This window comes from Primulina eburnea, chromosome 11 (genome assembly GCF_022965805.1).
Source record: "Primulina eburnea isolate SZY01 chromosome 11, ASM2296580v1, whole genome shotgun sequence".
NCBI classification, from domain to species: domain Eukaryota; kingdom Viridiplantae; phylum Streptophyta; class Magnoliopsida; order Lamiales; family Gesneriaceae; genus Primulina; species Primulina eburnea.
In genome coordinates this window covers 7,019,676-7,032,489 of record NC_133111.1, presented here as the reverse complement: position 1 = coordinate 7,032,489, position 12,814 = coordinate 7,019,676, and the positions used below count along the sequence as shown (strand labels likewise).

Genomic DNA, 12,814 nt, shown 5'->3' with positions numbered 1-12,814 from the left:
ATATTTCTTTTAATTGAATTCAGATCATTAATTGTGAGTTTAATATGATCAGCTGTAGGTCGATGGATCCATCTACGGTATAACCATGATACCAGGCGACGATGACATTAGCGATACTCTTACCCATCAACTGAACATTGGCCTTACATATCATCGTATCATCGTATTAGTTACAATTAATTCATCTCCTTTAAACTTTCATATTTCCATCACTTATAAAAATTCATGTATATATAAACCATTTTCTTTTAAACCAAGCATACAACATGTCTTTTAGTATTAATGTTTCATCATAAAATCCCATAAACATTCAAAATAAACGTTTTAACATTTATTACCGCATTCAGGGCACTGCAAGATGTCTAACATTTTTCGGGTGTAAAATGACCGTTTTGCCCCTGAAACCCTAACGATGATCCAAATCATTCCAAACTTACATGACATCTTAAAATACACCCATAAATATTTCTTAGACATAAACTTAAGCTCCTCGACTAATTTCTCAATTCATTTTTAAAACTTAAACGTACATCCTGGTTTTAATCCGAATTGATTCGAAACTTTTCCAAACCTTACCAAACTTGAACCAAAGCTTATTAACACCTATCCATACTATATACCACCCAATTCAAGCCATTTAAACCCTTGGACCAGCATAGGAAACCTATTGAATTTTTTTTAGCACGGTTCGAAAAACCCTAGCTTAGCCAACCTTGAGTTTCTTAAAACCTAAGCCCTAACTATCATGTCCAACCCTAACCATCGAACCTAGGAATCTACTCATTCCCTTGACAACCTACTGAACCAGGCTTAGTACCCCCAACCTTGCCCAGCCCTTCACCCGCGCGCAAGAGACCATACGCGACTCCCCCACAAGCACGGTTCCTCCCTAGCCTTCAAACCAGCACTCATGCGATCAGCCTAGGACCTTTACTAGCCTCTCTTAGGACCCTTGAACACATCCCAATTGCAGCACACAACCCTCTCTTCCCTAGCCACCATAACCGAACCCTAGCCTTACAAAAACCCAAGGAAAACGTGCGGCCCTACGCTGGTAGCCGTGGCCCCTAGGGGTTCTTAAACACACCGAAATTCTCCTTTTTTATGCCCATATCATGACAGCCCCTTTGTGCATCATTAACAAGAGTTTTAAAAAAGAAAACATTAATTTTGTGCATGTATAGCCATAAAAACGAATATACAAGAAGTACATCATATTTTTTATTCAAGGATAATTAATTATACATAATATGGTGTGAAACATGTTTGAAGAAAAATTAAGGCTTGCATTTGCGTATTTCACGCAAAACAACTTGCAATGCGAGGAACATTGGTAGAGAGAAGACCTTGCGGAATTTTCCTTCCAAAACTCACGTGGAAGCCTCTTTGGATGTGTGGGGTGTGTGTATTTATGTGCCGATGGAAGAACCCTAGGACTTCTAGGTAGGGGTGTTCAAATTTCGGATAAAACCGAAAAAACCGAAAATCCAAACTGAAAAACCGAACGCCGAACCGAACTGAAAGCCGAATTTTGTAATTCTGATATAAATGTTAAAACTGAAGTTTATTTGGTTCGGTTTTGGATTATATATGTCAAAACCGAAAAAACCGGAAAAACCGAAATTTCATTGAATTAATAATTTTTTTATATTATATATTTTGATATGATATTTAGTGAATGAAAAACCATTTCAAACAATTTTTAGTTGATTGTTTTTTGTTGAATTAATTTAAACCTTATATTTAAATATTTTACTAAGAAAACATATAGAAATTTAACATATTATATTTTAAAATATATTTATATTATTAATTTAAATAATTATACCAAAACCGAAATAACCGACCGAAATAACCGAACTGTTTTGGTAGAAAACCGAACCGAACCGAAGAAAAATGGTTTGGATATCGGATTATATATTTCTAAAACCGAAAACCGAAAAAACCGAAAAAAAAAAACGAAAATCGAACCGAACCGACCGATGAACACCCCTACTTCTAGGAGGAGTGGGCGTGAGTTTTAGTTGCAAAGGTATAGGGTTTTAGGACTTATTTGATATATAAAATACATGACACAATTTTAGGCCCATTAACCTAGTATAATCGGCTTATTAAATCATAGATAAAATATTTTGTTAAGGAAAGTTTGCGAAAATATTGTTGACCGAACTCCCAAAAAGTCCTTATTTTCTTAGAAAATCGAATATCGGTTTAAAATACGACTCGACGCGTAAAAATACCTTAAAGTTGCCATTTTCGAAAACATACATGAAAACATACCACATATTAAATAATTAAAAATAATCATTTAATAAAATATATTTTTTTTAAGGTCCCTGGTCTCCGTTCCCCGATCGTGTCTCAAATAACTTTTAAAACACATATTTTATGCATTCTAGTAGAAACTACATTTTAAATATGTAAACATGCCTACCATAATCAATTTATGCAATTAAAATATATAAAAAATTTGATAACTTACAGACATATTGTTCACGTGGATTTTCAAATTTTCAGTACGTTGATGTACGTTAATTAGGAGTCCAAATTGTAGAAATATATTTAATGAAACCATAAATAAAAACATATCGTAATCGTAAACAAGAAAAAACGCGTATATCCAAAGGAGTCAACAAGCATTAATCATTTATGCATAAATATTCCGACGACACTTCATTTCTCTCTGCAATTCTTATCATCTAAATCTACTTGTCTCCATACAATAATGCCGAAGATCGTTTCATAGTTTCGTCTATCGGCCAGTATGTTCTTCCCAAGGCTCGTCGCAGCATTCATTTTCTTGGTGGGTTTTGCTTCAAGCGCCACCCTCTTACCCCCCGACGAAGGTGATTAACTTATCTCTACCGGTGTAGAATTTTCAATCTTTTTTCGTATAAGAGGATGGAAAAAAAACTGTGGGTTTTTGCAGTGGATTCTCTGCAGAAAATAGCACACACTTTGGGGAAGACTGATTGGAATTTTAGCGTCGATCCGTGCAGCGGGTTGGCGGGTTGGGTGTCCCAGCCGGCCGAACCATACGAGAATAACGTCACATGTAGCTGCATAAACAATACTGTTTGCCATGTTGTTAGTATGTAAGTATATATATAGGCAAAAATTTGTGTGAGACGGTCTCACGTGTCTTATTTGGGTTATCCATGAAAAGGTATTTTTATGCTAAGAGTATTACTTTTTATTGTGAATATGGGTAGGGTTGACCCGTCTCACATATTAAGATCCGTGAGACGGTCTCACGTGAGATCCACTCATATATATATATATAAAGAAATCAAAATTACTTAAAATTATTTTCCAAGTATAATTATAATTTATATAATTTGACTAATATTTGCAGCGTTCTCAAAGGACAGTCTCTTCCCGGAACAGTGCCACCGGAGATTGTGAGGCTCCCTTTTCTGCAGCAAATGTAAGAAACTGTGCCAATATTGCTATAAGTTTTTATTTAACCATTATTATTATAAATAATATTTAAATTATTTTGTAATTTGCTTGTGTATAATAGTTTAGGTATTAAAATATTTAAGTAACATAGACTGAATACATTAATTATTAAATTAAACTAATTACTTATAGAAACCTATTAATAGGTATTAAATTGAAGAGATATTAATTAATTGATAAATTAATAATTTATTGTTTGAATTTTTTTTAAAATTTTAATTCAGCAAACATAAATTTAATTAAATAAAAATTCCTTGTGTTACGTCAATTTATGCATCATATTATTTTGAATTAATATAAATAATGTTCTTTGTATCTATTAATCAAATATAATTTATAGAATTTTTTTTAAAAAAAAATCAATCACCAATATAATAATAATATACTAAAGTTTCTTAGTTTTGTTTGTAATTTTAGAAAATTATTAATTTATGATATTAAAGAGATCATAATTTTATATACGGGTATTTCGAAAAAATATTGTCTTATTTATTTATCGAAATTATTAATTTAACATATTAATCCAAGTCGGGAATCTGAAAAAACATTTTTTCAGTAAAGATAAATTTAGTTTTCTATGAGACTTTTTTGTGCTCGAAATCAGGGAGTGTAACTAACTTTAACTGTCAAAATTTCGATGCCATTCTATTTATATGCAGTGATCTCACTCGCAACTACCTTAACGGCACAATCCCTTCGGGATGGGGTTCGATGAAACTCGTAAACATGTATTGCATTTCTTCTTTTTATCCTTAAATTTCACAAATAATTGTTGTTGTATATGTTTTGAGTTTGGCACTAATTCAACGATACCCTGGCGCAGTTCCCTCCTCGGAAACCGGGTTACGGGTCCGATACCGAAAGAACTCGCCAACATCAGCACGCTAGCGAATCTGTAAAGTTTTTTCTTGGATACCCATTTGTGTTTTCTAACAGTTTTTCATGTCAAAGGTAAAATTTTGATCTGATTAAGGTTTTCTCGTTTTCTATTAATCGAAAATGTTTACAGTACCTTGGAGTTCAATCAACTGACAGGAACGATACCTCCAGAGTTTGGGAATCTTCCTCGCATAGAGAAATTGTAAAGTCCTTTAATTTGCATTATATGTTAATGGCACCTTTTTCCCTTTTATTCAAGGGTAGATTTTGCTGGGAGAAGGGACCTGCATCTGTGTGGATGTTTATTTTTGTGCCTTTATAGTCTGAATATATATGTACTAAGTTTTTGAGAGAGGATGTTTTCCTTCTAGTTCCGACATCGGTGTGGATGTTTATTTTTATAACTTTATATTCCATGCTTATGTTTCTTTGCGTTTCTACTTGGTTTGGCTTGATTCTCAAGCTGATCTTTTCACAATATTTTTTATGATGGGAGGCTCTTTACTTCAAACAATTTAACTGGCGAATTACCGGCGACGCTAGCGAAGTTGACCACGCTGAAGGACTTGTAACTTTCTTACTTTGTATTCAATTTCATTTGGAAATTTGTAACTTTTTCAACGTTATTCACTAAAGCATCTTTATTGATGCAGTCGTATCGGTGATAATAACTTTACAGGAAGCATACCAGACTTTATTCAGAACTGGACAAACATAACGAAAATGTAAGACATAATTGGCCCTCATTACTTCTGCCATCGTCTGAATTTGTATAATTTTTCATTGAGTTTTACTCACTTGTGACTTAAACTTGATCGTTTCAGAGTGATGCAGGGAAGTGGTTTGTCGGGACCAATTCCTTCCAGTATTGCTACCCTTACCCAATTAACCGACTTGTGAGTATATGCTATGATTCATTAATATTCTTTATATTTTATGGGTGAGACAGCGATATTGGGTCTGTGTGAGCAGCAACCCCAGCTGTCTATATGGAGCATTTGGTGATTTGGGGTACCGCACAATTTAAAATATTTGAGTTGCATCTCTTGTTATTACATTTAGATTATTGATAGGATTGTAGACACTTGCTTCAAAATGCAATGAAATGAATTGCTAAAATAAGGAAAATCCGATTCTACTTATTCAGGAGAATCAGTGACCTCAATGGAAATGAATCGGCTTTTCCATATGTCGGCGATATGACAAACCTTAAGACACTGTGAGTATGATTCTTGTGATGGTAACAATTTGGTATTGTTGAGAAATATTTGCCGCCCAAATATAACTGTTGGATTTGGTTGCACAGGATTTTGAGGAGTTGCAACATTGTAGGACAGCTGCCAGCTTATCTGGGAAGATTGACAAAGTTGAAAATCTTGTTAGTAAACACCTTTCTTCTATGAGAATCCATGGAGAGATCGCGTTTTTTCGTTGTACTTTAAAATGCTTTGAATTGTTGTGTAATTGACGAAAAAATAGTATTTCATAAACATGCTGTCAAGTATTGATTTCTCTTTTGAAAGTTGTCAGTACGAAATGAAGTAGTTCATGGACATGTTTCTTTTTTCTCAGCACTATTTTCATCCATTCAGTTTTTGACATCTCTTATGCAGAGACCTCAGTTTCAACAACCTAACTGGACCAATTCCGGACAGCTTCAGTAAATTATCAAAAACAGATTTCATGTAAGGATTTTGGTGAGCAAGTTTATTTGCCACATTGTTGTTGAATTAATGGCTTTAATTTGAATCCATAGCTCAAAAACCAAAATGGAAAATTTTGTACTAGTTGAAGCGAAGAGCTTATGGCTGACCTGAAGAAGACGTATGTATAGGCAGTGAAGCTTCGCTGCAACTTTAAAGCCAAACAGATTTGCTTTGATGACATATTAAAGGAAATATTGCATCTAGATAAAACCAGGTGTAAAAGTAGACACTTCTTCATATGGGAACAACACGTTTTGCCAATCTGAGAACCCCAACCATCTTCTTCTTTCTTCACTTTTTAGGGGAGGCTTTTGGGCATATTGTTATTAAAACAAGTCTTTTTACCTTCAACACATCTCAAATTTCTCGCAAGAAGTTACTCTGGCATCGGGGTTCTTATAATATAAACATCGCAATCATGCTATTATATTAAATGGTTATGGTAGCGCAAGAATTGTGAACTTAGATTCTTTAAAAGTTACTGACCTGTCGTTTGTTCAACTTTTCTTTATGTCCCATGTATGACCTTTGTCCAAAATAAGTACTTAAAATCTAGATTCTATAAGCCATGGGTTTTGCGTGAATATAAATAAATGGATTCACTTCGTATCAGTGCTTCGAAATAGATTACTCCATGTTTAAATTTGACAAATGTATTGTGTAACAAGAAATATTTTTAGATTCTCTCATTTGTAATAGCCATTTTCCAGCTATCTAACTGGGAACTCCCTCTCCGGGGTGTTGCCTTCTTGGATGCAGACAGATGGAGACGTCATGTAAGTTATTTGTTCTTACTTCTCTGAACTCTCACTTCTCATTAAGCCAGATTAGACCGCAATATACCCTAATAATTTGATATTATTTGTGAATAAGGGGTACTATTTAGTCAAATTTATCTAAGTTTTATCCCAAGTGTTTCCATGTCTCATATCGCGATGTAGAAATGTTAAGATCTTAAAATTTCTTGATGATTTATGTAGTCTACGATAGTGGAGCCCCAATCTTTCCTGCTTAGTTTCAATTTAAAAAAACTAGTGACGGGTGAAATTCACGGGATTATATGGAGTTTTAGATTACAAAGAGAGAACAAGATGTTTTATTTTCTTTTTAAGATTATGGTAGATCATATCAGTCATAGAAACCGTAAATGAAAAACTATATGAATGCACTGTTCTTTGCTTATGAAATTGATTTACTTTTTGTTACAGCGATCTTTCATACAACAATCTCACTCACGAAAATTCACCCTCAAGTTGTCAGCCGCGCAAGCTGTGAGATTGCTTCTACACATCTTTTGGTATAAATTTGTTTAGTGATTTTTAACATTAATGTCACTTCACCTATCATTCTATCAGGAATTTATTTGCAAGCTCAAAGGCCAGTACACCGTAAGTTTGTTGCATTTCTTTCGTCAGAGTTTGGATTATTCATATAGCATTTAGTGATAACTAGTTGTATACTTTGTGTTGCCTTGCCAGTGGTGTTGTTTCCTGCATGAGAAGCTTTCATTGTAATCGACGTAAGTCTATATATTTAGACAGATTGTTTCCACCCATTTTCTCATGTTTGCTGATAATGTTCCATTTCTTACAATGGTAATTTACGTTTCAAAACTACCAATGGATGACACAATGTGAGATCAAAGATCTAACACCTTACCTTTTAAGTTTGTTTCAGAAACCATCAGTAAAATTTCCTTTTATGTTCTTTTGTCACAGAATATTACTCCATCCATATAAATTGCGGTGGGAAACAAGTGGCCGACGATAAAGGTACTACTATCTATGAGGGTGATGGGACTTCTGGCGGGCCTTCAAATTTCTTCCAAAGTATGTCGAATTGGGCATTTAGCAGCACTGGACATTTCTTGGACGACGCTCGCCCCGTAGACTCATATATCTGGGCCAACAGCTCAAACATGGTCGGGGAAAATCCTCAGCTGTATATGGATGCACGACTCTCACCCTTGTCGTTGACTTACTACGGGTTTTGTCTGATAAACGGAAATTACACCGTGAACCTTCACTTTGCTGAAATAATGTTTACCAGTGGCCCGCAATACAGTAGCCTTGGGAGGCGTTATTTCGATGTTTACATTCAGGTATTAGATGCAGCACTGTAATCATCGTACAAAGAAGAGTCAAAATTTAGCACTAAATAGTTGATAATTTCATGAATCTTTTTCAGGGGAAGCTTGCACTGAAAGATTTCAACATCGAAGATGAAGCCGGTGGAGTTAACAAGCCATTGAGAAAAAATTTCACAGCTGTTGTAACCGATAGTACGTTGGATATCCGCTTCTTTTGGGCTGGAAAGGGAACAATTGGCATTCCTGACAGAGGAGTGTATGGCCCACTAATTTCAGCTATATCTGTAGATTCTGGTAAGCTGTGCTTCTCCCTTTACACAAAGATGATAAGATTGAATTGTTGGGGAAATGTCGATGATTCTCATAATCTATCTCTTTCTCTCATTCTTGTTCAGATTTTCCGCCACCTTCAGAAAACATAGGCAGAGGCATTTCTGGAGTAGCTATTGCTGGAATAGTGATTGGGGTTCTTTCTATGGTCTTGCTGGTTCTGTTCATTCTTTGGTGGAAGATCTGTCGGCGACAAGAAGATACCTTGGAAAATGGTACTTAGCTTTTGTATCTATTTCTTTTTAAGCATGCGACATGATAGTTATACGGCAAGTCTCTCTTTTTATTGCAGAGTTTAAGAATGTAGACCTCCAGACTACGTCATTTACCTTGAAGCAAATTAAAGCCGCCACACAGAATTTTGATCCGGCTAATAAGATTGGAGAAGGTGGTTTTGGTCCTGTCTACAAGGTGACCTGGAGAACAACTAATCTACAAATTCATTTTCACCAGTTGCCGTTTTTCATAGCGAATGTTCTAGTTTATCTTCTTATTTTTTGGTTTGGGATTCGATGTTTTCTGAAGGGAATTATGACAGATGGCACTCTCATTGCTGTAAAGCAGCTTTCTTCGAAATCAAAGCAAGGGAACCGTGAGTTCGTCAATGAAATAGGCATGATTTCGGCTCTACAAAATCCTCATCTTGCGAGACTATATGGATGTTGTATTGAAGGAAACCAACTGTTGCTTATATACGAGTACATGGAGAATAACAGCCTTGCTCGTGCATTATTTGGTGAGTTTCAATATGAGCTTATGCCTTAACTTCAATTTTTTTGTTTCTGATGGATTCAACAGTAGGTGTGTAAAATTGGTCGAGTCGACTAGATTCAAGCTCAGTAAAGCTTTCGCGATTCCGTAACGAGCTCACAAACTTAAAATTAATTTTGAATATTTTGAATACTATACATGTAGATGTTTATTATTACAATTATCATATGAAAATGTCGGGTTATTTTATGTATATTCCTAAACTTATTATTTTAGTTGAGCTCAAGCTCGTCAAAATGTTCAAACTCGACTAGTAAAACATCATGCATGAATGATGTGACCCCAACTAGAGAGACGTCCTTGAAGTTCGAATTATTACAGCAAGACGCTCTACTCGCCTTCCATGGTTTTTTTAAATACTTGACTTCTAAAAAAATATTGAATTTTGACCAAACTCAATGCTTACAGGTCCCCAGCAACACCAGCTGCACTTGGATTGGCCTACGAGGCATAAGATTTGCATTGGTATAGCAAGTGGTTTGGCTTATCTGCACGAAGAATCAAGACTGAAAATTGTTCATCGTGACATCAAGGCAACAAACGTACTTCTCGATAAAAATCTTCAACCAAAAATCTCCGATTTTGGGCTTGCCAAACTTGACGAAGAGGAAAATACCCATATAAGCACACGAATCGCTGGAACTTAGTGAGTAATCAATCAATCACTGATCCATACTTATACCGCGCTTCATATTACTATATATAAGGAAATTTACCATTTTCTTTTGTTTTCCAGTGGATATATGGCGCCTGAATATGCTATGCGAGGCCATCTGACGGACAAAGCAGACGTATACAGTTTTGGGGTGGTTCTTTTGGAGATTGTCAGTGGAAGGAGCAATACAAGCCTCAGGCCAAAGGATGAGTGCTTCTATCTTCTTGACTGGGTAACATAGCTAATCTTACTGATCATTTTTATACATCTACAAAAATTAATTTTCCATGCAATTATATTTCTAGACAACCAAAGCACGAACATCATTGTTCAATTTTACATGGTGCATCAGAATGAACTAGTTATATACTCCTGCAAGAACAGATGCAACAAGGAGAGCAATGGAGTTGCCCTCCAAATAAAACTGGGATGTCAAAAATTCGTCCTTCTACTCTAATATTATAGAAACATAAATTATTAGTTTAGCACATGTAACAGGAGTTCAAGATGCATTTATCTTGAATATTTTCAGGATGAACCTGAAAACTATATATGTTAAGTAAATTTGCACCCCTACTTATTAGTGAGGCAGGCAAACCGATCATTTTCCAGTTGTCCTAAAGAGATAATAAATAGAGATGAACCAAATTAATTTATATAATTGTAACTTCTATCTGGTAAAGAGTACAAAAATTCTACTTAAGCTTGTGTTAGACTGCAAACAGTGCTACACATTTTATAAGAAGTAAAACGGAGTTTTGGAGATGTATGTATCGTTTTGAATATGTTCAAATATATTTATTCACCCCTCTTCTTTTCTCTGGCTCTATCATTCAGGCTCATTCCTTGAAGCAAGATGGAAATTTAATGGAACTAGTTGACCCCCGATTGGATTCAAACTTTGATGCAGAAGAAGTTATCACAACTATCGACATAGCTCTTCTTTGCACTAGTGCTGTAGCTGCAGAAAGACCAAGTATGTCATCTGTGGTCAGTATACTTGAAGGAAAGACCCGTGTTGAAGAGTTTGCTTCGAACTTGAACATCCCGATGGATGTCATTAAACCCAAAAAAATGGGAACCGAGGAGGATAAGGTTGAAAAGTTTAATGACATTCGGGGACAGAGTATATCAATGGATGTGCCTTGGACTGCTTCAACTGCTGCTGCTACAGATCTTTATCCCTGCCCCTTTGGACAGTGACTACTGGGAAAAGAGGGAGTCGTAAGTCATATAAACAGGGGCGGAACGTAGGTGACCTGTGATCGATTAAATTCTTGGATTCGGCATGGTGTCCCCCACGGTTGTCTGTTTTATTTGTACTAGTAAGAAATACGTGTTTCGAATATGGGAACATTTTAATTATCAATTAGATATCCAATTAAATTAAAGATGTTTATGTTGAAAATTTTGAAACACATACGTGTTAAAGTATTCCATTGAATTAAAGACGATGTTCATGCTTAATATTTTGAAATACTTATGTTGAAACAAACAAAGCTAATTATGTCAATGGACAATGAATATATATTCCAATTTTTATTTTATTTTTTTACTTTTATGAATTGTTAAAAATTTGTATATTTCTTGTTATATATTTGGTATTTCATGAGGGACAATTCCAAAGAAATTCCTAAAGCCTATTTTCGATTAGAAAACAATCTTCATGTCAGAGAATTCCTAAAGCTTATTTTCAATTAGAAAACAATCTTCATGTCAGAGAATTTTTAGTGTGACAATCTTCATGTCAAACTTTTTAGTTTTAACTCATTGACATTAAAATATTAAGAATAACATATTACTTTGTCACATGTTTTACACATAGACTTCTTTTCCACTTAGTTTCATCTAACTCTAATATCAATCCAATTATTATATTTAATTTATTTGCTACTGATTGAAGTATTATTGAACAATAATTTAGCTTATTAGAGAAAAAAATTATGGTATTCTAAAATTTAAATTAAGTACTTATCGATAATTATATATTATTATGCAATAATTGAGTTATCCTAATTAATTATTGTTTGACTCCAAACAATTGTTCTTTATATACCAATTACATCTTCTTAATATTGAATTTGATAAAATTAATATCCATTATTGCTCTTTTTCGTACCTTGTACTAAATCTTGTATGATTTTATGTAAACAATAAGTCTATTATCTAGTTAGTCTCACATATTTATGTTTATATGTTGTGCTTGTAAGAGAAAATTAGGATTTTGATCATGTAAGCTGATGTGTTTTAAATTTTAGTCATGTAATTTCTCAGAGTTTGACTTTCATCCTACAACTTGATTTTTTTTATTCCAGTCCTTTTTTTTTTTGTCTGAAATCTCTAAATCTAGCGAATATTTTTCTTATTTGACTTTAGTAGTTTCCTACGTAGCCCATGTGACGATAATTAAATCTAAATTATATATATTAAAATCTACATAATAAAAATGAAAAGGTTCATACCATTTTTGAAATATTAAGTAACGTGCTAATTTATTTTCTCTCTTTATTTTTGTTTTGGTGAATTTTATTGTGTAACATAGGTTTTATTTAGTAACGTGCTAATTCATTGATGAAATATTAAGTAACTGTTGCAACAGCTCACTCCAATCAGGACTTATCACGCTGCTTGTTTTGGAACTCTTAGTGATCACTTTACACTTATGGATATTTAAGAACCCTCGATTCACCAGGCCACTTAGTAATCAAATAATCAAAGGTTACTTATATAAAGAAACAATATGTTTTGAGTAGCAGGAGGTTTATCCTTGAATGATCTGATATATTTATAATGAGTGTGTAGTATGAAACTTTTAGTACGCTCAAGATCTTCATATATGGAAGCTTAGTGATATGGCAATGTAGAGGTTGAAAAGCTTGTATGTCGTATGCAAAAGTCAGCGGAGTGCTTTTGTAACACCCC

The 12,814-nt window shown here is 34.3% G+C and overlaps 1 protein-coding gene across 1 annotated transcript; it reads left to right on the top strand.

Annotated features, from left to right (window-relative positions):
- Positions 1-2,650: 2,650 nt before the first annotated feature.
- On the top strand, positions 2,651-11,295 carry LOC140804381 (probable leucine-rich repeat receptor-like serine/threonine-protein kinase At3g14840). The gene is given in 25 exon segments (XM_073160374.1): positions 2,651-2,846; positions 2,930-3,095; positions 3,356-3,427; positions 4,122-4,190; positions 4,286-4,357; positions 4,472-4,543; positions 4,838-4,909; positions 4,995-5,066; positions 5,166-5,237; positions 5,489-5,560; positions 5,648-5,719; positions 5,955-6,026; positions 6,758-6,823; positions 7,256-7,318; positions 7,403-7,435; positions 7,526-7,566; positions 7,766-8,148; positions 8,235-8,430; positions 8,532-8,681; positions 8,759-8,877; positions 8,992-9,202; positions 9,646-9,883; positions 9,974-10,124; positions 10,730-11,076; positions 11,078-11,295. Coding segments are annotated over 25 exon segments (3,006 nt in total). The 5' UTR covers positions 2,651-2,764; the 3' UTR covers positions 11,121-11,295.
- The last annotated feature ends 1,519 nt before the right edge of the window (positions 11,296-12,814 follow it).